Here is a 22051-nt window from a genome sequence, read left to right on the forward strand (position 1 = left end):
GCTGGGGGTCACACTCTGAAGTTGTCTCAACCATCCCGCTGGCCCCCCAGCTCCAGTGACCTGAGGACCCCTGGTGCAGTTCTTACTAAAGCTGGGCAGGGCAGGATGCTACTTCTAGTTGCTGCATCTGTCCTGAGGCTCAGCTGCACAGGTGTTCTGAGTGGTGCTGTCAGGGGTTGCTATGGTTGCACATTCCCATAGCCTGTCACCTTCCTTATTGTAGGGGGTCTACCTGTCCTACCTGGGAAGTAGGGCTCCTCTCCATCCCAGCTGCGGCCTTGTCCATTGGGGCTCTCCCCACCCCCATGTCCATGGGTCAGTTTAGCACTGTGGCCACAGGAGTAGTCAGGAACCTCCAGCCCCAGTTGTGTTGGTCCCCACCCACTGAGCAGGGCCTGCTGCAGGGACCTCCCTCAACCCTGCTACTTGCCCTGTTGGCTTCAGTGCTCGCCCCTGGGGCCGTGGAGCCTTCTTGTTGCCAGGACGGGCAAGCATGTCTGGCAGGGAGGGAGGTGCCTTCAGGGAGCCCGGCGGGGGCAGTCCCCAGCAGTGGGTTGTTCCCTGAAGCCTTCCCCGAGGAGGTGGCATCAGCGCTGAGGCCCAGCCCGGGGCAAAGGGGTGCGCGCAGAAGGGGCTTGCGTGCCGCGCTTGACTCAGTTTCCCGGCTGCTGCCCCGAGGTACGAACAGCTGCAGCCCGGGGGTGGGGGGGCGGGGGCGCCGGCACTGGAGCCAAGCGCCCCGCGCCTTTCTTGCCCAGGCACGTCCGCGTGCGGGGCGCGCGCGTGTCCTGACCGCGAGTGGCTGGGCCGGCAGCGGCGGCGTGTGCGGCGGGGGCGGGCGGCTCCGTGACGCGGCGCCGAACGGAGTGGGCGGAGCCGGAGGGCCGGGGCGGAGCGGAGTAGTCCGCAGAGAAGCCCCTCCCGGCCGCGGCCGCCGACCCCGGCCCCCGGCCCCTGGCCCGGCCTGGCTCTATGGACAGGAGCTCGCTGCTGCAGCTTATCCAGGAGCAGGTGCGTGGAGAGGTGCGGGGCGCCGGCACCGCCCCCATTGCCGGCCCTCCGCCCTTGGGTGGGCCGGGGGGACGGAGCTCTGAGACCCTCAGCGCAGCCCCTTCCCTGCACGACCTTGGCCCCCTGCACGAGACCCCAGGAAAGGGCGAGCCAGACTAGGGCGCTTGGGGAGGGGCAAGAGGGTTGGTGATTGCCCTCAGACCTTGGCCCTACCCTTCCAGGATGGGCAAGGCAGAAATGAGGTGGGGAGACCGCTTGGAGAGCTAGCGGAGCTGGAGGCCGGGAACCTAGGTACCGGTGCCTACAGCTAGCTCCTGGGACCATGTGGGCACAGGGGCCTAGACCCAGGATGCTCGGAGCCTGCCTCTCCCTCCTGACGTGGCTCAGCCCTGTGGTCGTGGGGCCCGGCCCACCCTCAGACCTTGGCCGCCGGCCCCCCGACCCCAGCAGCTGGACCCTGAGAACACAGGCTTCATCGGTGCGGACACCTTCACTGGCCTGGTGCACCGCCATGAGCTGCCCCTGGACCCGGCCAAACTGGACATGCTGGTGGCCCTGGCCCAGAGCAACGAGCGGGGCCAGGTCTGCTACCAGGAGCTGGTGGACCTGGTCAGTGCCACAGTGGGTGGGCAGCTGGGGTGTGGGCGCAGTGCCCTGGCTGGAGTGGGTTGGGCAGGCGGCCCCTCCTCCCTGCCCTTCCCATCGGGGAGGGCTATAGCCATGGGGCAGGGCCTCAGACCCTGTGACGTGCTGGGTGGACCACTCAGGAGGGGCAGCCATGGGGGGAGTATGGTGGCCTATGCCTAGGCCCCGCCCCCCAGATCAGCAGCAAGCGCTCAAGCAGCTTCAAGCGGGCCATCGCCAATGGACAGCGGGCACTGCCCCAGGATGGGCTGCTGGACGAGCCAGGCCTGGGTGTCTACAAGCGGTTCGTGCGCTACGTGGCCTACGAGATCCTGCCCCGAGAAGTGGACCGCCACTGGTACTTCTACCGGCACCGCAGCTGCCCACCCCCCGTGTTTATGGCTTCAGTCACCCTCGCCCAGGTGGGCCTGCCCGTCCACTGCCCACCACCCCGGGAGCCTCCCTCATCCCTGGTCTTGCCTAGCCCCAACGCCTGTTCCTCCCAGATCATCGTGTTCCTGTGCTACGGGGCCCGTCTCAACAAGTGGGTGCTGCAGACCTACCACCCTGAGTACATGAAAAGCCCCCTTGTATACCACCCCGGCCACCGTGCTCGGGCCTGGCGCTTTCTCACCTACATGTTCATGCATGTTGGGTGAGTGGGCCCACCTCTGGCACCCCTCAGATTGGATCGGGAGGGCTCAGCCTCTCGAGGTGGGGGCAGGGGGCTGGTAGCCGCCTGGCAGACCTCACCCTTCACACCCATTTGCCCCATACGGCCAGGCTGGAGCAGCTGGGGTTCAACGCACTCCTGCAGCTGATGATCGGGGTGCCCCTGGAGATGGTGCATGGCCTGCTCCGCATCAGCCTGCTCTACCTGGCTGGTGTGCTGGCAGGTGAGGCAGGTGCGTGCGCCCTGGCCACCTCACTGGTGGGCCTCACCCTCACGGCTCTCCCCTTGCTCACACAGGCTCCCTGACCGTCTCCATTACTGACATGCGGGCCCCTGTGGTGGGGGGCTCCGGCGGGGTCTACGCCCTGTGCTCTGCACACCTGGCCAATGTCGTCATGGTAACGGGGCAGCCCCTGTGGCGGGGTGCGGGGAGGGGCCCATAAGGCCTCCCTCACAGCCTTTTTTATTCACACCCCATCAGAACTGGGCTGGGATGAGATGTCCCTACAAGCTGCTGAGGATGGTGCTGGCCCTGGTGTGCAGTAAGTAGGGAGCCAGGGTGGAGGGGCCTCAGCCTATGGCTAGGGTGCCTCTCACCTGCTGCCTCCCTCTGTAGTGAGCTCCGAGGTGGGCCGGGCCGTGTGGCTGCGCTTCTCCCCGCCACTGCCTGCCTCGGGCCCACAGCCCAGCTTCATGGCACACCTGGCGGGCGCAGTGGTTGGTGTCAGCATGGGCCTGACCATCCTGCGCAGCTATGAGGCGCGCCTGCGAGACCAGTGTGGCTGGTGGGTGGTGCTGCTTGCCTATGGCACCTTCCTGCTCTTCGCCATCTTCTGGAACATCTTTGCCTACGACCTGCTGGGTGCCCACATTCCCCCGCCACCCTGACAAGAGTTCCCAGGGCCACACCAGCCAGGGCGCAGCATCTGTGGGCCAGCCAGTAGGCAGGCCTGCATGTTCATCCTCTGTGAATGTATGTCTTGAGGCTGCTTCTTCCTGGTGGGGGCAGGTGGCCCCTGTGGCCCACGGACTCCAGGCCAAGCCTTACACCAGCCCTGGCCGCCCCCTCCCAGGCCTGGAGGGATAGGACTGCTGGACTGGGCTGAGTGGTGGAGGTCCCCAAGGGTGGCCCCAGAGGAGACCCTGCCCTGGCCTCTCCCATGAGACTTGCAGTCTGAGCCTTTTTGGAGAATGAATAAATATTTTACACAGCACCAGGTGGCTGTACTAGGGCACTGCGGGCTGGGCTGGTCTCCCCCCAACTCACTGATCAAACTGTGAGGGCCCTTCCCTCTACACAAGCAGCAGCCTGGGCTTCCCCCTTGCTTTTCTGCACCCAACATGAGCTGTCTCTGTATGGGAGATGCGAGCCCCTGGGGAGGGGTCATGGACCTCATAGTCAGGTTTGAGTTCAGCAAGCATTTATTGAGCTCCTACAGCAGCCAGTCTCCTGTCCAAAGACTTGTGGCCTGAGATCACAGGATAGGTGTGCAAGCCCTGGGCCACAACCAAGTCAGCAGGCCTGGGTCCTGTGCTTCTTGGCTGGCCTGGTGTCCTCAGGGGTGGCCAGGCTGGGACCGAGGTCAGGCAGCAGGTCAGGGCACAGCTTCTGCCCTACAGCCCAGATCCACAGTGCTGTCTCCACACGGTGAGGGGTCCACAGCCTGAGGCACTGCCTGGGGAGGGGCAGAGGGAGTCTGGGGCTCAGGGGCACCAGTCACCCTACCCTGCTGGATAACTCTGCACATCACCCTGACCAGAGTCCCGGATGCCCTCCCTGGCCGCCAACAGACTGCACCTTGGCTCCAGGCTGTGGCACGCTCCTGCACCCGGTCCAGGTAGAGGAGTTAGTGCTTCAGGGTGTACTGCAGGGCTGGCAGACCGGGCACTGCGGCCACTGCCTCCTCAGACATGAAGGCTGCTACCTCGAGAGCTCTGGCAGCCAGGACCGCCGCGGGAAGTAAATGGACAGCACTCAGCCGCACCTTGGCGTGGGGCTGCCATTCCCAACAACTCTCGGTATCACGTATCTGACCATCTGGCCATTTCACAGATAAGGCCACTAACACGCCAGGTCCTGCCCACGACCTCGCCGGGGGGACGCCCAGCTCTCCCTACTAACGCGAGGCGATAGCCGGGCCCACGCCCCGGAGGGCGCACAATTCCGCGACCGCTGCGTTCACGACTGGCAGGAGGCGGAAGGCGGCAGCCGAGCGCTGCACCACCAGCTCCGGGGAGTTGGCAGTCACGAGCCGCTGCAGGCGCGGCCGAAAGCGGCCCCTCGGTGGCCAGGTCGGGTCTGGGGTCACGGCTGGTGGACCTCGCTAGGGGCGCCGCCCCCGCCCCAAGGCGCGAGGGCCCGCCCCCAGGAGGAAGCCACGCCCACGGCGCTACGTCCCGCCCCGGAAGGCTCCGTCCCCCACGTGGGAAGCTCCTCACCGCCAGTTCCCACGCCAGCAGCTGCTCCAGCTCGTCGCGTGTCACGTGCTTCTCCGCTCGGCCCTCGATGGCCGCGGGCAACTCCTCTCGATACCTGAGGGAGGGCAGTGACGGGGAGTCCGAGCCACGGGGGTCGGCCCGCCCGCCCGATGTCCCCACCGCGCTACCATCGCTCCAGGGTTTCCAGCCGCTCGCGCGCGCCTGCAGCACTTCCCGGTGGCACCCCAGGACGGCGGCCCAGCTGCTCGGGTCCTCACAGCCCCAGAGCTCGCGGGCAGCCGCCATCCCCACGCGCCAGGGCGGAGCCTCGGGGGCGGGGCGTCGGAGCGCCCGAGCGGGGTCCTGCCCCGACGACCTCGGCGCTTCTCAGGCCTCAGACGCCGCGCGTCGCGTCGCCGCGAGCGCATGCTCTCCCGCCTGCCCCGCCCCCGCCTCCGCCCCTGCCTCCGCCTCGCGTCTGGTGCACGCGCGGCCCCGCCCTCCCGCAGGCCGTCCTTCCCGCTGGCCCCGCCCACCTGCACGGCCGGAAGTTCCGGCGGCGGAGTGCTGGACCGGGCCCGAGCGGATCGCGGGCTCGGGCTGCGGGCGTAGGGCGGGCCCGGCGCGGAGCCTGGGAGCGGAGCCCGGGCCGTGCCGCGCGGCGCCATGAAGGGCAAGGAGGAGAAGGAGGGCGGCGCGCGGCTGAGCGCCGGAGGCGGCAGCCCGGAAAAGAGCCCGAGCGCGCAGGAGCTCAAGGAGCAGGGCAACCGGCTCTTCGTGGGCCGCAAGTACCCGGAGGCGGCGGCCTGCTATGGCCGCGCCATCGTGAGTGCGCCCGCGCCGTGGGAGGGGGCCGGCGTCCGAGCCAGGGGAGGGGCCGGGCTGCGGCTTCGCCTCCGCGTCCTCCCCGGAGCCCCTGTCTGGCCGCCCCGCCCGACTTTCGGAGGGGGGTGGTGCTTGGGCTCTGAGAACTCAGTGATGATCTTGTTCCAAAGGGGCCAAGGCCACGGCTGCCGAGCCAGTGCTGGTTGCCAGAGAACTGTGGCGGGTGGGAGCTTCAGCGTGCTTGAGGCCCACTCGGCTGGGGGCCAGGGACCCTTGCCCCTTGAGGAGTCCAAGCCCAAAGCTGGTGATTTCCACAGATCTGGAAAAGCTACCTTCACAAGACTCACTGGAGTCCAGAGGGTGGGCTCAGGTAGGCTCCACCCTCTCTCAGAACCCAGAGGCTTGGAAGCTGAGAAACCTGCAGTGTCTTGATTCCAGCTATGGGCTTGAAGCCGGGACAGAGGGGGTAGGTTGAGCTCACGCCCTCATGCTGGCTGGTCTGCCCTTGTTCTCCAGACCCGGAATCCGTTGGTGGCGGTGTATTACACCAACCGAGCACTGTGCTACCTGAAGATGCAGCAGCATGAGCAAGCCCTGGCTGACTGCCGGCGCGCCCTGGAGCTGGACGGGCAGTCTGTGAAGGCACACTTCTTCCTGGGGCAATGCCAGTTGGAGATGGAGAGCTATGATGAGGCTATTGCCAACCTGCAGCGAGGTGGGCTCACAGGCTGGCTGGTGCCAGGGTGCCTGGGACCAAGCGGGTGGACTGGCTGGAGGTTTATCCGAATCCTCTATTCCTCCAGCTTACAACCTGGCCAAGGAGCAGCGGCTCAACTTTGGGGACGACATCCCCAGTGCTCTGCGCATCGCGAAGAAGAAGCGCTGGAATAGCATTGAGGAGCGGCGCATCCACCAGGAGAACGAGCTGCATTCTTACCTCACACAGCTCATTGTGGCCGAGCGTGAGAGGTGGGCTGTGGTGATGATAGGTGCCCCCCGGAAGTCACCACTTTTAGGTTAACTCTGAGTCGTGAACACAACCATTTATTGAAGGCCAACTCTGGCACGCAGGAGATGGAGGGGAATAAGGCCTGAATGAGCCTAAGATTGGAGTGGAGTCTGACCTCCTGGCCAGACCCATCTCTGATCAGCTTTTGGTCAACCTCCAGGGAGCTGGAAGAGTGTCAGCGGAACCATGAGGGTGATGAGGACGATGGCCACCTCCGGGCCCAGCAGGCCTGCATTGAGGCCAAGCATGTGAGGGTGCCCCAGCCCAAGTGTGGGTCCTGTGTGTATTTGCATGTGTGTGACGGACGTGAGGTGCCCCTGGCTCCTGCTGGGTCTGTGTGTTTCGGTGCCTGGGGAAGGGAGATGGGGTGTCAGGCCCACACATAGCTGCTTGGTTCTTTGCAGGACAAGTACTTGGCAGACATGGATGAGCTCTTCTCCCAGGTAGACGAGAAGAGAAAGGTGAGCTGTGTGTCTTCTGGGGCCTGTGGGTAGCAGGAGTCGGAGCAGTGCCCCTTCCCAGCCCCTGACCTGACCCTGTGTGCTGCAGAAGCGAGATATACCCGACTACCTGTGTGGCAAGATCAGCTTTGAGCTGATGCGAGAGCCCTGCATCACACCCAGTGGTATCACCTACGACCGCAAGGACATTGAGGAGCACCTGCAGGTGAGGGCCCATGGGAGTTGGGAGCAGGACCCACACCCACTGAGCACCTCCTAATTCTGATTCTGTTGTCACTGCAGCGTGTGGGCCATTTTGACCCTGTGACTCGGAGCCCCCTGACCCAGGAACAGCTCATCCCCAACCTGGCCATGAAAGAGGTCATTGACGCGTTCATCTCCGAGAATGGCTGGGTGGAGGACTACTAACGCAGGGCGGGTGTGTGAGCCACTCACCCGCCTTGCCTGGTACCCTGGCTCAGGAGGGCCTTGGGCAGTAGTCTCTAGCCACTGTACATAGTTTGTGTCCCTAGATCCCTATCCTGGTGTCCCCAAGCCCACCCCCATCAGTTCTGCTGGGTCATGAGCCTCCCCCATCCCCCTTCTGGGCCAGAAACAGCGGGTGAGAGTGGGCTGGGCTGAGGCTGCCGCTGCCACCTCTGTCCCTGTAATAAAATCTGTGAGCACTATAGGGGCATGTGCTGGTGTGCGACGGGCTCCCCAGCCACCCCCTTTGGCTAGCTGAGAAAGGTAGAGATGAAGACACTGGTGTCGAGGTTGAGTGTGGCGTGCCACCATCGGTCAGGGAAATACAGCACCTGGGAGTGGGGGGGACACAGGGATTGGTTGGGGGCCCTTGGCCCAGCCCAGCCTGGCCCCTGTCTGCCAGCCACTGACCTCACCAGCGTGGATGGTGCATTCCAGGGGCCGTGCAGATAGTGCCAGGGCCGGGTATGTGTCCCGGAGCCAGGCCAGTGTGGTCTTGTTGGGGTGGAATTCAGGGGTCTTCGCAGGAGGGTACAGGAACCAGCGCTGAGGGTGGGAGCAACAAGGTCACTCTTTGTGCTGTGGTCAGTGAACCCAAAGTCTCAGCCCCACCCTGTGCTGACCTTTCGGCCATAGATCACCTCTGAGAATCCGGGCCCGTGCCAGTGGAAGGGCACCCCAGAGCCGGCACCTGTGGGGTGAGTTATGAGCAGCTGGTTACCAAGCCTAATCCTCCCCCACCCAGTTCCCAAGTCCCCTGGTCCTGCAGGGCACCCACCTGCAATTCCAAAACTATAAGCAGGAATGGTACCTAGCAGGCTGAATGGAGGTGGAGAGTAGTGCCGAAAGAGTGATGCCCATTCGGTGAAGTTATTGTCCCCAAAGAAGTACAGGGTGTCTGACAGTAGAAAACACAGGAGGATGCAGAGATCTTGGCACCTGGGTACTCCTAAGTCACCCCACCCCACCCCATGGCCACCCATCTGGCTCACCATTGCCCATGGAGAACGGGTCCTGGGGGTGCAGCATCTGCTCCACATACTCCTGAAAGGGCAGGTCCACTGCAGTTTGAAAGGGGTTGGTCAGGACTGGTTGGTGCTGCCTTCAGGATGCTGGCCAGCAGGCTGGGTTGCAGGGTGGGGCAGCTCACCTTTCTGGTAGGAGTAGGTGTTGGCAGTGCTCAACCGGACCACGCTGTCCCCAAACAAGGCCAGCAGCCTTTGACGGGAGCACAGGTCCCGGAACCTCTGCGGGGGCGGGGAAAATACTCAGGGGCCAAGCTCAGCACGGGCGAGTGGTGGTCGCGAGGGGAGTGAGCACTCACCGAGTTGTCTGTGAGCCCCTGCAGAATGACAGGTCTGGAAAAGGCGTAGCTAGAAGAAAAGACGGAATCACGGCCGCAGTCTGACCCGCGCCCATCCTCCGCTCCCGCCCACACGCGCTCTCACGAGCTCAAGGGGAAGCGGCCTAAGGAGGTCCGGGAGGACGGGCCGGCGACCAGTGTGCGGCCTCAGCGATGCACGGGGACGGAGCCCCAGGGTTTTCGGGCGTGGGAGGTGTGGCCACACAAGAGAACGCACTTACCGCTGCACGAACTCGGCGTAGCTGAGGTCGGCCCGGCGCTCTACGGTGCAGCGTTCCTCCTCCGCCACGGCCGCCGGCGCCCCCGGCCCGGGCCGCCGCCTGCCGACACAGCTGGTCAGTGCCCTTGGCCGCCCCGCCGCGCGCCCCGCTCCGCCCTGCCGCCCGGCGCCGCTCACCACCCTCCGTCGCCTGCCTCCCGGAGACTCCGGGCCGGAACCGCCAGCGTCCAGAGCGCGAGCAACAGGAGTAGCCGCACCCCCAACGCCATAGCCCGCCGCCGCGAGGCATGCCGGGAGCTCCGTCGTCGTGGCAACAGGCCGGCTCCCGGAAGCGGCTTCCTTTGGCCCGTCCTGGAGAGGGGGCACTTCCGGAAGGCGGGACGAAGGTCGCACCAAGAGCTGCTATTGGCTGCTGCCAGCTCCCGTGCACACACTGCCACCCGCCCACCAGAGTCGCCCGCGCGGGGACTGGACCGTAAGCGACGCGACCGGGTGACAGGCAGCCTCAGACTACGTCTCCCGCTTCCTTTATTTAGTTCACAAGCCCCGCACACCCATTCGGGTCCGGCAGGCGAGTCAGGAGTACTCGCACAGGTGGCCGCAGCCGGCGGGGCAGTGGGAGCTGCCCTCCAGCCACTTCATGATGTGCTGCAGGTGGCCGCCGTGACTGCAGCCCTGGCACCACACGAACAGACCCTTGACCACGTGGTGGCAGACAGCGCACATGCTGGCACAGTGGTGGCACCTGTCGCAGACCCAGCCCCGGCTGCTCATGGGCCGCTTGCAGTGGCTGCAGTTGACGTGCAGGGTGGTGGAGGCCTGGTTGAGGCAGCTGATGGCACGGCTGGTGCTGAGCTTGACCACCTGGTTGGACACATTCCAGAGGCAGAAGCGCTGCAGCAGGTCGATGTAGGACGTGTACCAGTGCTCCTGGTGGTGCAGGGAGGGGAGGAAGGAGGTAAGAGACCAGGGTTTCCAGCACACTGAGGAGCTTCCCCCAAGTGTGCTGGGCACAGACAGAGGGGCGGGTGCAGGTGGGGCGTGGAGGGGTAGTCCTGGGGGTGGCAGCTGCTCCAGGGAGACCCCCCAGACCCTATCACCCACCTGGGTCTGCTCGTCGATGTCTTTGCGCACGCGTTCACCCAGCACAATGAGCACGGACACGGCCATCTGCACGTCACCCTGCTCCGCATAGAAGCGCAGCATGTCGCACACCAGGGCACTGAAGAAGTCAGGCGGCAGGCGGCTGTCGTACAGTGCGTGTGAGATGGAGATGAGTGAGAAGGAAGAGTCCACAGGCACCAGGGAGGCTGCATCTGCCTCATTGCCACTCACATGGGGCGAGTCGGCCTTGTCTTGCAGGTGCTCAGGCCCGGGTGGGGTGTCCACAATCTCGTGGCGCAGTGGGAAGGCTTCCTGGGGCAGCACATACTCGGGCTCCTCAGCTGCGATGCAGGGGAGGGGGGGGTAGGCAGGGTATGAGCTTCTGGCCCCGCCTCCTGGCCCCACCCCTCCCCAAGCCCCCACTTACAGTGAGCGTGTTCCGGGTCCAGCAGGTACAGCTCGTCATCCTCACCTTCCACATCGCCCAGCAAGTAATCGGCAGGCACGTCGCTGCCCTCGGTCTCCTCGTTATCTGCCCGAGGGAGGGAGAGCATTGCAGGGCCAGCTCACTCTGGGAGGCCCCAGTCCCACTCCCATGAATGCCCTGCGTCTGCTCCCAGCCTACCTTCGTTGGTGATAAGCGTGGCTGAGGAGTCCAGCAGCACTGTGTCACTCCGTGCGTCACCCTTGCTGCGGTCCAGCCGAGTCTCACTGCCCAGCCCTGGGGCCATATCCTTTAGATTGAAACTGGAGGCAGGGAAGGCCGATGGATGGGTGGGCCCCAACAATCCCACCCTCTGGGGAAAGCCGCCCCCAGATGTCTACCTGTTCATGAGTGGCAGGCCACAGGAGCTGCCCTTGCCCACGCTGTGGTTAAGGTTGGTGGTGGGCACCAGGCCAGGACTACAGTAGATGATCCGTAGCATGGTCCACGTCTGCGCCACCTAGGGGTGGGCACTGGTCACTCACGGGGGTCCTGGGTCCCTGGCGCCCCGTGCAGGCCCCCCTCTGCCTGGATGGAACCACAAACCCTCAGCTTTCAGCTGCCCCAGGGACCCAATGTCCTGGCCCGCCCCAGGTGGGAAACCGATGCCCATGGAAAGACAAAAACCCTAGCCTCAATCCTGTAGAGGCACAGAAAGAAGCATGGAAATGAGCCTGGGGTCCCCGGGAGGTGATAAGCGAGGCAATGTGGGTCTTCTCTGTAGGGCTGGACACCTTGGGAAGTCTAAAAGCAAGGATAAGCCAGAAGAGGGGGCTCCAGCCCCACAGCACCCCAGACCTGCATCCCAGGCATGGCACTGGCATCTGGCCCACTTGGGGCTCTGGACACCCTTAGTTACTGGGGCAAGAGCTGGTGGTGACCTCAACCAGAACTGAGCACTGAACTCAGGGTAGGGTCTGAGCGCAGCAGTCAGATGAGCTCCCTGACCCTGCACCAAGGTCATGGCCCTCAGCCCAGCCCTATGTACCTGGTTGCGGCCAAGGTCCCGAGCCACTTTCGCATTGTGGTCACAAAGCTCGGCCAGTGGCCGGCCAGCCAGGGCATAACGCTCAGCCGTGTCCACGAACCAGCTCATGCTACTGCTGCCAGGCTCCATCTCAAAGACACTGAGGGCACTGGAGGCGAGGCCTGAGAAGGGCTCGGCAGGGTCCAACTTGCGCTTGAAGAAAATTGGGTGGCGCCGATCCCCAGTGTAGGGCTTGCGCCCCGACTCAGTGGCCACTAGGCTCTCCTTGGCTGCGAAGGCCAGATCCCCAAAGAGGCCATAGCAGAGGCCCTCAGGGTTGGCACGCTCAACAGGCTGGCTGGCATCACGGAACAGGTGCTGGCATAGGGTGCTGTCCTTGGAGCCGGAGAGCAGGAAGGAGGGATCGTGCGGGTGGCGCCAGGCAATGCCTGTCGTGACATCGCGGTGCTCCTCAAACATGGCAGCTGGCACAAAAGGCCGGCGCACGTCCCACACGTAGATGTTGTGGTCCACCATCATGGAGCACGTAGCTAGGTGGTGGCGGCACTCAGGCCGCCACTTGACTCTGGCCACGGATGCAATGGTTTGCACGCAGTGCACCTCCTTAGCGCGGTGTGTGGTCATGTCCCAGACCTTTACCATCTTGTCACGCCCACCTGTGGCCAACCAGCCCCTGTGGAAGGCCCGTGAGGTCCTCAGTGACCTCTTTTGGGGTGGGAGGGCTCCCCACTCTGTCTCACAGGTCTTGAGGCAGTGAGAGAGCCCTTCCATAAGCCCCACCCATCTTGCCCCATTGCCCCAGCCCCCACCCCACCCCACACCTGTCCTCGGGGTGCCAGTCGCAGCAGAAGACAGGCCCATTGTGGGCTGTGAACATTCTCTCACAGCGGTCGGGCCGCCGAATGTCCCAGAGCTGCACGTTGCCGTTCTCAAAGGTGGAGGCGAAGGTGAAGTAGTCCCGGATGCTGAACTGGACGTCACGCACACTCTCAGACTGGCCTGTGGGCAGGACGTCAGTGGAGGGAGAGTTGGGGGTGGGGGGTTGGGTAGCCTACAGGGACTCCAGGAGGGAGAGCAACCAAGGGGGATCCCTCGGAATGGATGTGGACTGGTGTCACATGCCTGCCCGTGGCACAGGCCAGGAGGCCTAGAGGGTGGAGTAGATACTGCCAAGGCCTGCCCAGGGTGGACAGGGGCGAGGAGAGGCCTGGCAGAGCAGACACAATAGCCTGGGATGGTGAGAGGGACACAAGACATTGGGTGGTTTTTGACACAGACTCCTGGACCTCGATTTTCCCTGGATTCTGCACCTGACATCAGTCCTTGGGCGAAGCTGTGGTCAGCTTCAGGACCAGGTATCAGAGCACTGAGTGAACAGGGGCCTCAGTGGGCCGAATACAATCCTTCGGGGGCCTCCGGCCCACGGAGGCATGGATGGGATGCCCCAGGATCTGCCCAGTTCCTACACCTTGAGCTGGAGCTGCCAGGTCAGCCCCAGAGCACTGGACACCTTGAGGGTATATGTCCACCCCTGTGGACCACCGCACCAAGAGCCTCTGAGTGCAGTGTCCAGCTTTTCCCCAGAACAGGTAGCTCAAGGTCTGTCTTAAGAGGCCCTCAGATTCTCTCTGGGCTCTGCCCTGTGCTTCACTTGGTCTCATCGAGGTGAAAAGGGAGAGCTGGCTCAAGGGGGGTTGTCAGGGAGCTGCGCCTGCTGGGAAGAGAACTGGGGGGAGACCAGGCAGTGCACCACTCCCCACTGCTTCCCTGGGCTGAGGACCCTGGAGGTAGACTTTGTGCAATGAGGTGGCCTGGAGCTCTGAGGCACGGAAAGAGGAGACAGCAAAACAAACCCTCTGCTCAGCTGCCCAGGTGGGCTGTGGATCTGCTCAGGCCCTGCTCTCTCCCTGATCCCATACCCAGCCTTGACTCCTGCTGACTCCATAAGTGCATCAGAGCCGTGACCACACTCCAGGTACCCCTCACACTTCCACCAGGCCTACCCCTGCCCTGCCCCTTCCCTGCTCACCTCCACCCACTCTTCCAGTGCCAGCTCGTCTGGCTCCTCCTCCAGGAAGCTCTCTGAGAGCACATCTGAGGGCCTTTGATGCACACAGCATTTCTCAACCCGCCTAGACAGGCCAGCCACCTGCAGAGATGCACACCTGCCCGACCCGCCTCCAAGGGCCTCACCCGAGAAGGTGCTGACAGAGTCCTTCCTGCGAAGGTCGAAGCACTTCATGAAGCCATCCTGGGAGCCACTGAGCAGCACGTGGGCCTCAGTGGGGTGGAAGCAGACTTTGTTCACCGTGCGTTTGTGCTCCGTAAACAGCTGGTCCTGCTTGTTGCGGGACGGCCGGCCCAGGTTCCAGGTGACCACGACGCCATTGGTCGCCGCCGTGGCAAGCAGGTTCTCGTCCATCTGGTGCCAAACAACATCTGCACAGCTCAGGTTGAGCGAGGGCTTGCGGCCCACACGCAGGTTCAGCTTCTCCACAAACTGCTCCTCCTCAATGGCATAGATCTTGAAGATGCTGCGGCCTGCCACGACCACCTGGGCCGCGTCACGGCACACACTAATGGCGTTGGCTGGTGCATCCAGATGGCAGTGCATGGTGCGGCCCGTCAGCGTGCTGCCGCCCAGGGCTGTAGTCACACGGGACATCTTCTCCATGGCTGCACGGGTGGTGGGGATAGGTCAGTGAAGTTGGCAGGGCTGGTCAGCCTGGGGGTAGGGGCCTGTCAGTTCAGAGCCTTTACCCTGGGTGGTTCCTCCAAAACTGCTTAGTCCAGGGCAGTCCACCATTAGTCAGTCAGTCTGACAGGCAAATTCCATCACCCTGGCTGGGCGTTCAGAAGGCGCCATAGCTGCCCTGAGGCCAGTCAGTCCCATGTCTGACTTCTGGGGAAGACCCTACCTGGTCAGTCCCAGGCCAGGCCACCTCTCCAACCCCACAACTGCCAGATTAGGATAGTCACTGGACGTTCGGTCAGTCAATCCCGCCCGGGAAGCCAGGTGGTCCCCACCGTCCGCAAAGTCGGCCTCTGGAAGGGGGGCAGAAGGATAGAGGAGCCCGGAGAACACAGGCTACAGAGGCGCGAGGGACACAGAGGGACTTCAAGGACCAAGCTGTTTAAGGAGCCTGGGGGCGTCTGGCGGGACCGGAGGCAGGAGAGGCTGGCGGCGCGGAGGTTGCGGGGGAGCGGAGGCAGCGGGAACAGAGCCAGCCGAACGGAGAAGTCTCTCCTTCCGAGAGCACCCGAACCATTTCCTAAAATTGCCGGGCCGGGGAGGAACCGCCGCGCCGGAAGCAGCCCGTCTCTTTCCCGTCCCCCGCCGGACGTGGTCCTTTTCTTGCCAGCCCCTCGCCGGAGGCGGGTGCCCACACCACAAAAGTTCCGGATCAGGCAGCTGCGCTCGTGGGGGCGGAGGGGTTGACCAGAACTAGGGTAGAGGGGCTCCCCCGGTTCCGCCTCGAGTGGTGGTTTTTTTTTTATCGCAGTATTTTAATGCTAGTGCTCATCTCTGCCGCAAGGTCCATCAGCAAGTCCAGGCATCCCTAAACTAGTCCTGAATCCCTCCATCGTCTCCGCCTTCTTGCTCGCCCTCCCCGGGACCCCAGGAGCAGCCTTCTAACGGCTCTCCCTCGGTTCCTCGTTCCCCCTGATCTGAACTCCGCACAGCAGTCAGGTACCACTCTTCGGCCTAAGGTCCCCCATAAGTCCCCACCGCGCTGTGAGTAAATCCCAAACTCGCGGCCTCTTCCTCTCCGCGCACCTCCAGCCACGGCGGCTTCTAGCCCTTCTTCCAGCTGGGCAAGCTCTTCCCTGCCTCATGGCCATCGCACGTTTTCGCCTGCTGTCCTCTCCAGAAGGCTTCTCCTTCTCCTTCAGAGTTCAGCTTAAATGTCACGTTCTTAGAGGCCTTCCCTGGCCACCCCATCTAACGTGGCCTCTCCAGTCACTGTCACCTCCACAGCGCTTGTCACAACCCATTCCTTTGTATACTGGTTATCATCTGTTGCACACGAGTGTGAACTCAACCAGGCAGGGATTACATCTGTCTCTGTCTCCAAGAGCTCGAGTGCCTGACCCGACCTGTTCACACAAGCGGCTTGGCTCAATCAGTGACTCTGTGAGCCTGCCTTTCTCTCCTGGGTATGAGCCCTGGTCTGTCTGTGCTGCACTGTGTGATCTTTTAGGACAGCGGACCCCAACCTTTTTGGTACCAGGGACCAGTTTCGTGGAAGACAATTTTTCCACGGACGTGGGGTGGGGGCTGGGGGGGTTCAGGCGGTAATGTGAGCGATGGTTCAGGTGGTAATGCAATCGATGGGGAGCGGCAGATGAAGCTTCGCTTGCTTGCCTGCCGCTCACCTCCTGCTCTGCAGCCGGGGGTGGGGGGGTGTTGCGGACCCGTTTTAGGATATCCCTGACCCATTCCTATTCTTAGTTACCCTGTGCATGAAACAGGCCTCATTTTTGCCCTTCTTGAAGGATGGGCTAGATCCTAGATATTTTGGAGGGAATGTTATGTGTAATGATTTTAGTGTCTCTCCCCTCCCTGAAGCAGTGAGAGGTTAGGGACCTTCTGTTGGTCGCTGCTGGGTTTCCAGTCTGGCACAGTGTTACCAGCCTCTGCACGTTTGTTGAAAGAACCAGTAAGTCTGATGAGTTGAGAGGGGCACAAAAATTCAGACTTGGGCCACTCAGGACAGATACACCTTCCCCCCACCATGGCGTCATGACCTAAAACCAATTCAGACGTGTTTTTACAACTTTTTTAATATATATTTTTATAAACAGATCACGTGATAAAATAGCACAAGAAACACTTACCAAATATAAGGTTATATCTTCCGCATATACAGGAGAATGAGGTCGTATGTACAATAAGAAAATGATTTTAGGGGTTGGTTGGTTTTGTTTTCCTCTCTCCCCCTAATTTTTCCTCCTACAGTCGTTGGAAATATCACAGCTTCAGTTGCATTAATACTTTGGACAAATGGACAGCTGCCCCTCCCCACTAGGGAGCTGTGGGGAGGAGGGGCTGAAGAAACTGGCTCCTGACCACCTCAGCCCTGGAGCCTCTGGCCAGCGCTCCAGGGGCAGGGAAATCTTTGGGCTGTTGAACTGTTTCTCTTCAACAGCATCTCTCGCTCGCTCTTTCTCTCTCTCTCTCACTCTCTGGCTCTCTGGAAACTGGTTACTCTCTTCCAACCGGATGGGGGGTGGGGGGAGTGTCCCAAGATTGGATGTGGGTGCTGTATATCCTGGGGCTCAAGGTTGGGATGGAAAGGGGTCCCAGCCCCCTCCTCAGTAATTGCCAAGATGTGCCAGCACCCCTGGGACCTCCCAATATATTGGGATTGGACAGAACACGGTGAACCCATGTGGGCAGGTAGAAGTTTGGGAAGCTGGGGAGGGGGGTGAGGCTAGAAAGGAGCCCTCCCTCCTCTGGGTGTTGAGGGTGAGCTGGCCACTGGAAGATCGGAGCCGCTGGCTGGGGCCCCCTTTTCCAGCTTCCACCTGACGGATACCTGCCCTGGGTGAAGTGTGATGCTGAGGGGCCTGGGCCCAGCTGGCTACAGGGGCTGCGGGGCAGGGTCCACCCAGGACTGCTCCCAAGGCCTGCAGGCCCTGATGGTCGCTCCAGCTTCAGGTCTCTCAGGGTAGCTGTACCACCCCTGGGGTGAAGTGGACTGGAGCCAGCTGGGCTAATGTTGATTATGCCAGGGTCACTGTCAGCCCAGCGGTCCCTCTCCTAATCCAATTCTGCCCTAGCCTGGCCAGGGCCCAAGGACCTTAGGCCTGTGGATGGGGGTGGGGCGAGCACGGCCTGTCTCACACAGCGGCAAGGAAGAGGGGAGGTCGCTGGGGTCAGGCTGGTATGAGGTGGGGGAAGGGCGGGTGGAACTTGGGCTCCTGGGCGGGCCATGGCTTTGGCGGCAGCCTGTTTCCCCTCGTACCCCTCGGAGGGCTCCAGGCGCGGTGCAGTGGAAGATGCGCGAAGCCCTGGGGTCTCTTCCGGTCCCCTGTGTCCTGGGGGACCCAGCTCCCCTCAATCCCCCTGGGCCCTGCCAGGGGTGGGGGGGACAGCGGGGAGACAGAGCGGGGTGTGGCGGGGAAGGCGATAGGGGCGGCCGTCTGGCGAGCTCAAAGAGCCCGCAGGACCGAACCCCAGCCCCCCGCACCCAGCGGGCGGGCAAACGATGGCGGCGGCTGTGGCGTGGTGGAGGGCGGGCGTGCAGTTGCGGGTGCGAGGGGCATGCACAAATTCCCCGAGGGTGCGTGCGTGCGCGGGGCTGGCCCGCCCACCGCCCTCCCTGCTCGAGGCGGGGCTGGGAGGAGAGCGAGGGGCCGAGAGGCGGGGAGGCCCCGCGCTACTCGACGACGAGGCAGCGGGGCAGGTGCTGCGAAAAGTACTTGAAGAGCTCGGGGGTAGCCCCAGGGCAGTTGGTCAGCTCCAGCTCCTCCAGCTCCTGCAGCTGCACCAGGCCCGACAGCCCTGTGGCGGTCAGCAGCGGGCAGCCTGCGTCGGGCGGGAGGCGGGGCGGCGGCTGAGTGGGCGCGGCCCGGCGGCTCTGGAGGGCGGGGCTGGGGGAGGGAGCTCGGGAGCCGGGCAGGACCGGGCCAGGCTAAACTTTGCCCGGCGTCTCCGCCTTCTGACTGGGACTTGGGACTCAGCGAGTCAGCACCAGGTATGAGTCTGCACAGGGGACCCGGCAGGGCTGGCGGAGTCGGACTAATGGGGGTGGGTGGTCACTGTCCAGGAGGGCGGCGGGGGGGGGGGGTCTCACCTGCCAGAGACAAGAGACGCAAACTCCTCATGGCCAGGAGGTGCTTCAGCCCGAAGTCCTGCACCTGGGCGGGAAGGCGGGGCGAGTTAACTATTTCCGTTCGCGCCCCGAGGGAGCCCCACTCCTGGGGTCAGGCCATAGGGGGCAGGGGGTGGGTTCAAAACGGGGGTTCTCAGCTCCCCAAGGAGTCGGTGAGGCCCTGGGGACTCTGCGCTTCGCTTACGTCGGCCGCTTGGGTGTGGAGGGATCCCAGACTTCCTTACAGGATCTGAGCGGGCCGGGTGCAGGTCAGCGGCTTGTCTGGGTGGGGGCTTTCCCCGTGCCCCCCACCTCCCCTGCCTACTCCCCGATCTCTGGAGGCATGGAGGGCTGATACCTGGCAGCACCATCGCAGGTAGAGGCTGCGAAGGGACGACATGGTGGACAAATAGCTGAGGCCAGTGTCCGTAATGCGTACACACCTGTGGTCGCAACAGAAGGAGGCTGCCCACCTTCAAAACACCCGACCCCTTCCTCCTTTTCCCGAAGTGTCCCAGGCGTGAACTCCCCTCCTGCCCCAACATGCCCCGCCCTTTCCATAGCCCCGCCCCACCGAGGCTCCGCCCCCACCTGAACCCTCGGTGGTATTCCCTACTGGGGGGACACAGCTCAGCCCTGCTCTCGCGTTATAGCCCACACTAGGCAGACCTCTTATGAGGGCCCCTCCCCCCCCCTTGCTGCAGCCCTACTCTAGCTATAGGCCTGTCCACTAGTCCACTAGGCTCCCTGCTTAGAGGTCCGGCAGGCCTCGCTCAGCCCCGCCCTCCATGGCCCCGGGGTGGGGGACGCGCACACCTGTCCAGCACGAGCTCCTCCAGGCGGTGCAGGTCGCAGGCCACGTACTCGAGCGCCATGTCGGTGATGCGTGGGCACCACGAGAGGTCGAGGCTGCGTAGCTTGCGCAGGTTCTCGGCCACAAGCTCGACACCATCGTCAGTGACCTTGGAGCAGCCAGAGAGGCTGAGTGCGGTGAGGTTGGGCAGGCTGTGCACCACGTTGACCACGCCGTGGTTAGTGATCTCCCAGCAGGAGAGCAGGCGCAGCGTGTGCGTGCTGTGGCCCTGGCGTGCCGTGAAGTAAGCCAGTGCTGTGTCCGTCACGTGGTAGGCCTGCAAGCTCAGCTCAGCCAGGTTGGGCAGCAGCTGAGAGATGGCCGCGATGGCGTCGTCGGCCACGTTGATGCAGTCGCTCACACTCAGCGAGGTGATGCGCGCGCTCAGGCTGGACCACAGCCCAGCTTCGGTGAAGTCGTTACAGCCTGACAGCTCGAGGCGCACCACGCCCTGCATCTGCTCCAGCATCACCTGAGGGCGGGCAGGCGCCGGGTCAGGAGGCCCCGACCTCCCCCTCGCCAGGGTGCAACCCTACCACATTTTCCCCAGACATGCCCCTTCCCCCAGGGCGTGGTGAGGATGGTAGGAGACAGGGCAGAAGGAGCCCGCCGAGGGGCAGTAAGCTGTGTTCTTGAGCGTGTATATGGTGTAAACATGCATCAAGCTGTATTCTGACAAGTGCACTTTACAGTGTGTTCGTTACACTTGAACAACATCTAAAAGAGGCAGGGCACAGGGGGCCTGGGAGTCCAGGGCCTGGCCAGAGCAGGTGCTCAGAGCCATAGGCGTTAATGATGTGATGTTAGAGTCCAGGTCCTGGGGAAGGGGCTGCCTCCACAGCTGCTCCTCTGACCTTTGCCGCTGTTCCTCCCACCTCCTCCAGCATCCTCCCTACCCAATGTGAGCTTCTTGGGCATGCATGGCCTCGCATTTAATTGACTGCTTTGCTGTTGCTGTCTTGCAATTCTTAGTCATCTTTGAACAAGGAACCCAAATTTTCATTTTAGTCCCCCAAATTATGTAGCCAGGCCTGCTCCCCCCACCCCAGAGCTACACTCCTCCTCAGGACACCGACCCCACCCTTGGCTGCTTTGCTGCTTGTGTGCCCAAGCTTCTTCCTACTCCCCCCACATGTGCTGAGTGGCTGCTGCCTGGCCCTGCCCCCCATCCCTGCCCTTCTGGGCCAGTGGTGGTGCGCACCTCCAGGCCGGCATCAGTGATGGTGGAGCGCTTGAGGCTCATGGCCTTGACACCCTTCTTGGAGAGGGCATAGTTGTCGATGAACTCACAGATGTCCAGGTCGGAGACACCGACCAGGCAGAAACCCTCAAAGCCACGTGCTGCGAAGCCCTGCAGGTTCACGAACTCCTTCTCACCTCCAGGCAGCACTGTGTAGAGCTCCTTGGCGTGCAGCACAGGCGTGAGGCCCGCCCAGAACTTGGGCTGGTAGAGCACACGCCTCCAGGCCTTGCACACCTGAGCCAGCACGCACCTCTCGCAAGCTGAGAAGTACCAGAAGAGGCCATTGAGGATCTTCTCGTCTGTGGCCAGTGGCGGCCGCTCTACCGGGGGCCCGGGCACTGGGGCTAAGGCTGGTCCACCAAGGGGGAGCCCTGCCTGGGGGCACAGGCCCCCGGCCAGAGCAGCCCGGGGCGGTGGGGCAGCCAGGCTGGGTGGTGGGAGGGTGGGTGGGGGTGGCTGGCAGGGGCGGTTCTTGGCAGCCGGCGTGCCCTTGGTGATGCTGGCTGTGCCCAGGCCGTTCGGCTGGCCTGGCAGCTTCACCAGGCCATTGCGAGGCAAGCATGGAGGCTTGGGGTCGCCGTCGACACCCGGGCTCGACATCTTCCTCGCTCGGTCTGCAGACAGGGTCCAGGAGAGGGTAGTGAGTCTGCTGCCAGGGCAGAACTGGACTCCTTTCCACACATGGTCGTCCCCTCCCATGCCATTCCCAGAACCACCCAACAGAAAGGATCTGAGTGTAAGTCCCTCCCTCCCTGACTGAGCAGTTACAGGAAGGCAGGGCTGGTCATGACCATGACACTCTTTGAGCACCTACTGTATGCACTGAGCTCAACCTCCACCCACTCACAGAGCTTTTCGATACCACTCACAGAGCTTTTCGAGACCTAGGTACAGATGACAGAACAGAGATGGAGGGACATTCGCCCATGACTGCTCCCTTTACCTTTGCTGCTCACCATCAATGTCTGCCAGGCCTGCCTCTGCTGGACAGGGGCTGGGGAACTGAGGGTTTGGGGTATTCCCTGGCCACTCCTCTATGGGGTGCCAGCGTAGCTGTCTGGAGTGGTTTGAGTACGCCATCTGAGATTCACACACCAGCCTCTGAGAATCTCAGTGGCTACAGGAGGTTCTGTGGCTCAGAATCTAACCAGAGAAAGGGCAGGTGTCTTCCCAGGGTGCTTACCGTGATGCCAGCACAGTGAGCCCTGCACACATACTGTTTCTTTAATCCTCCACTCAACCCACTGAGGACGATGATGTGATGACTGTACCCATTGTACAGATGAGGAAATCATGGCTGAGGCAGCATGAGTTGCTTGCCTGAGGTCATAGTAAGTGGTGGAGCCAAGACATGGACACTGAGCTGGCTGTGGAAGGCTATGTGTAGGGAGCTTCCCACAGGGTGGGGGCTGAGACCAACCCCCAGCTCCCCTCCTCAGGCCTCCAAGGCTGTGAATGGGTGGCAGAGGGCACTGGGCACAGACGACCCTGG

At 63.0% G+C, this 22051-nt stretch overlaps 5 protein-coding genes and 1 pseudogene across 12 annotated transcripts; 2 read left to right on the forward strand and 4 right to left on the reverse strand.

Annotated features, from left to right (window-relative positions):
• The first annotated feature begins 873 nt into the window (after window positions 1–873).
• Window positions 874–3522, forward strand: RHBDL1 (rhomboid like 1). 2 transcript variants are annotated; one of them, XM_059896579.1, is made up of 8 exons: window positions 874–1011; window positions 1459–1620; window positions 1833–2057; window positions 2142–2290; window positions 2419–2531; window positions 2606–2706; window positions 2790–2850; window positions 2925–3522. In XM_059896579.1, the coding sequence occupies exons 1-8, from the start codon at window positions 973–975 to the stop codon at window positions 3194–3196; spliced, it is 1122 nt and encodes a 373-aa protein (XP_059752562.1). In that variant the 5' UTR covers window positions 874–972; the 3' UTR covers window positions 3197–3522. The 2 variants fall into 2 exon arrangements, with proteins under 2 accessions (XP_059752562.1, XP_059752563.1); XM_059896580.1 differs by having other exon boundaries at window positions 1462–1620.
• Window positions 3523–3712: 190 nt separating this feature from the next.
• On the reverse strand, window positions 3713–5203 carry LOC132348691 (uncharacterized; annotated as a pseudogene).
• Window positions 5204–5276: 73 nt separating this feature from the next.
• Window positions 5277–7689, forward strand: STUB1 (STIP1 homology and U-box containing protein 1). The gene is made up of 7 exons (XM_059896472.1): window positions 5277–5551; window positions 6068–6266; window positions 6355–6520; window positions 6721–6808; window positions 6965–7021; window positions 7110–7226; window positions 7304–7689. The coding sequence occupies exons 1-7, from the start codon at window positions 5393–5395 to the stop codon at window positions 7427–7429; spliced, it is 912 nt and encodes a 303-aa protein (XP_059752455.1). The 5' UTR covers window positions 5277–5392; the 3' UTR covers window positions 7430–7689.
• JMJD8 (jumonji domain containing 8) lies at window positions 6580–9377 on the reverse strand. Of its 7 annotated transcripts, none has more exons than XM_059896476.1 (9): window positions 9247–9376; window positions 9071–9169; window positions 8811–8859; window positions 8637–8733; window positions 8479–8547; window positions 8298–8384; window positions 8128–8177; window positions 7898–8032; window positions 6580–7818 (listed from the first exon to the last, which is right to left on the reverse strand). In XM_059896476.1, the coding sequence occupies exons 1-9, from the start codon at window positions 9336–9338 to the stop codon at window positions 7738–7740; spliced, it is 759 nt and encodes a 252-aa protein (XP_059752459.1). In that variant the 5' UTR covers window positions 9339–9376; the 3' UTR covers window positions 6580–7737. The 7 variants fall into 7 exon arrangements, with proteins under 7 accessions (XP_059752459.1, XP_059752457.1, XP_059752460.1 ...); XM_059896474.1 differs by having other exon boundaries at window positions 8265–8384; XM_059896477.1 differs by having other exon boundaries at window positions 7903–8032; window positions 8110–8177; window positions 8265–8384.
• Window positions 9378–9580: 203 nt separating this feature from the next.
• Window positions 9581–15030, reverse strand: WDR24 (WD repeat domain 24). Its single transcript, XM_059897804.1, has 8 exons — window positions 13839–15030; window positions 12467–12644; window positions 11646–12318; window positions 10999–11117; window positions 10799–10920; window positions 10601–10705; window positions 10174–10514; window positions 9581–9999 (listed from the first exon to the last, which is right to left on the reverse strand). The coding sequence occupies exons 1-8, from the start codon at window positions 14317–14319 to the stop codon at window positions 9646–9648; spliced, it is 2373 nt and encodes a 790-aa protein (XP_059753787.1). The 5' UTR covers window positions 14320–15030; the 3' UTR covers window positions 9581–9645.
• A 2838-nt stretch (window positions 15031–17868) lies between these two features.
• On the reverse strand, window positions 17869–21159 carry FBXL16 (F-box and leucine rich repeat protein 16). Its single transcript, XM_059897468.1, has 5 exons — window positions 20518–21159; window positions 19280–19788; window positions 18822–18906; window positions 18446–18509; window positions 17869–18177 (listed from the first exon to the last, which is right to left on the reverse strand). Exons 1-5 carry the CDS (start codon window positions 21157–21159, stop codon window positions 18029–18031), a joined length of 1449 nt encoding a protein of 482 aa, XP_059753451.1. The 3' UTR covers window positions 17869–18028.
• Window positions 21160–22051: the final 892 nt, after the last annotated feature.

This window comes from Balaenoptera ricei, chromosome 15, assembly GCF_028023285.1.
Source record: "Balaenoptera ricei isolate mBalRic1 chromosome 15, mBalRic1.hap2, whole genome shotgun sequence".
Classification (NCBI taxonomy): Eukaryota; Metazoa; Chordata; class Mammalia; order Artiodactyla; family Balaenopteridae; genus Balaenoptera; species Balaenoptera ricei.

Excerpts from the sequence above, each read along its gene's own strand:
- STUB1 (XM_059896472.1), top strand. The coding sequence starts at position 5,393 with ATGAAGGGCAAGGAGGAGAAGGAGGGCGGCGCGCGGCTGAGCGCCGGA. Across the intron at positions 6,267-6,354 it reads TATTGCCAACCTGCAGCGAG|CTTACAACCTGGCCAAGGAG; the intron begins GTGGGCTCACAG and ends CTATTCCTCCAG. Across the intron at positions 6,521-6,720 it reads ATTGTGGCCGAGCGTGAGAG|GGAGCTGGAAGAGTGTCAGC; the intron begins GTGGGCTGTGGT and ends GTCAACCTCCAG.
- JMJD8 (XM_059896473.1), bottom strand. The coding sequence starts at position 9,338 with ATGGCGTTGGGGGTGCGGCTACTCCTGTTGCTCGCGCTCTGGACGCTG. Across the intron at positions 8,860-9,070 it reads TACGCCGAGTTCGTGCAGCG|CTACGCCTTTTCCAGACCTG; the intron begins GTAAGTGCGTTC and ends CTTTTCTTCTAG. Across the intron at positions 8,385-8,478 it reads CCCGTTCTCCATGGGCAATG|ACACCCTGTACTTCTTTGGG; the intron begins GTGAGCCAGATG and ends TTCTACTGTCAG.
- FBXL16 (XM_059897468.1), bottom strand. The coding sequence starts at position 21,159 with ATGTCGAGCCCGGGTGTCGACGGCGACCCCAAGCCTCCATGCTTGCCT. Across the intron at positions 18,907-19,279 it reads GAGGAGCTCGTGCTGGACAG|GTGTGTACGCATTACGGACA; the intron begins GTGTGCGCGTCC and ends TTGCGACCACAG. Across the intron at positions 18,178-18,445 it reads GCGTCTCTTGTCTCTGGCAG|GCTGCCCGCTGCTGACCGCC; the intron begins GTGAGACCCCCC and ends CGCCCGACGCAG.
- RHBDL1 (XM_059896579.1), top strand. The coding sequence starts at position 973 with ATGGACAGGAGCTCGCTGCTGCAGCTTATCCAGGAGCAG. Across the intron at positions 2,707-2,789 it reads ACCTGGCCAATGTCGTCATG|AACTGGGCTGGGATGAGATG; the intron begins GTAACGGGGCAG and ends ACACCCCATCAG. Across the intron at positions 2,851-2,924 it reads GGTGCTGGCCCTGGTGTGCA|TGAGCTCCGAGGTGGGCCGG; the intron begins GTAAGTAGGGAG and ends CTCCCTCTGTAG.
- WDR24 (XM_059897804.1), bottom strand. The coding sequence starts at position 14,319 with ATGGAGAAGATGTCCCGTGTGACTACAGCCCTGGGCGGCAGCACGCTG. Across the intron at positions 10,921-10,998 it reads GGCCTGCCACTCATGAACAG|TTTCAATCTAAAGGATATGG; the intron begins GTAGACATCTGG and ends CCCTGCCTCCAG. Across the intron at positions 10,000-10,173 it reads ACATCGACGAGCAGACCCAG|GAGCACTGGTACACGTCCTA; the intron begins GTGGGTGATAGG and ends CTGCACCACCAG.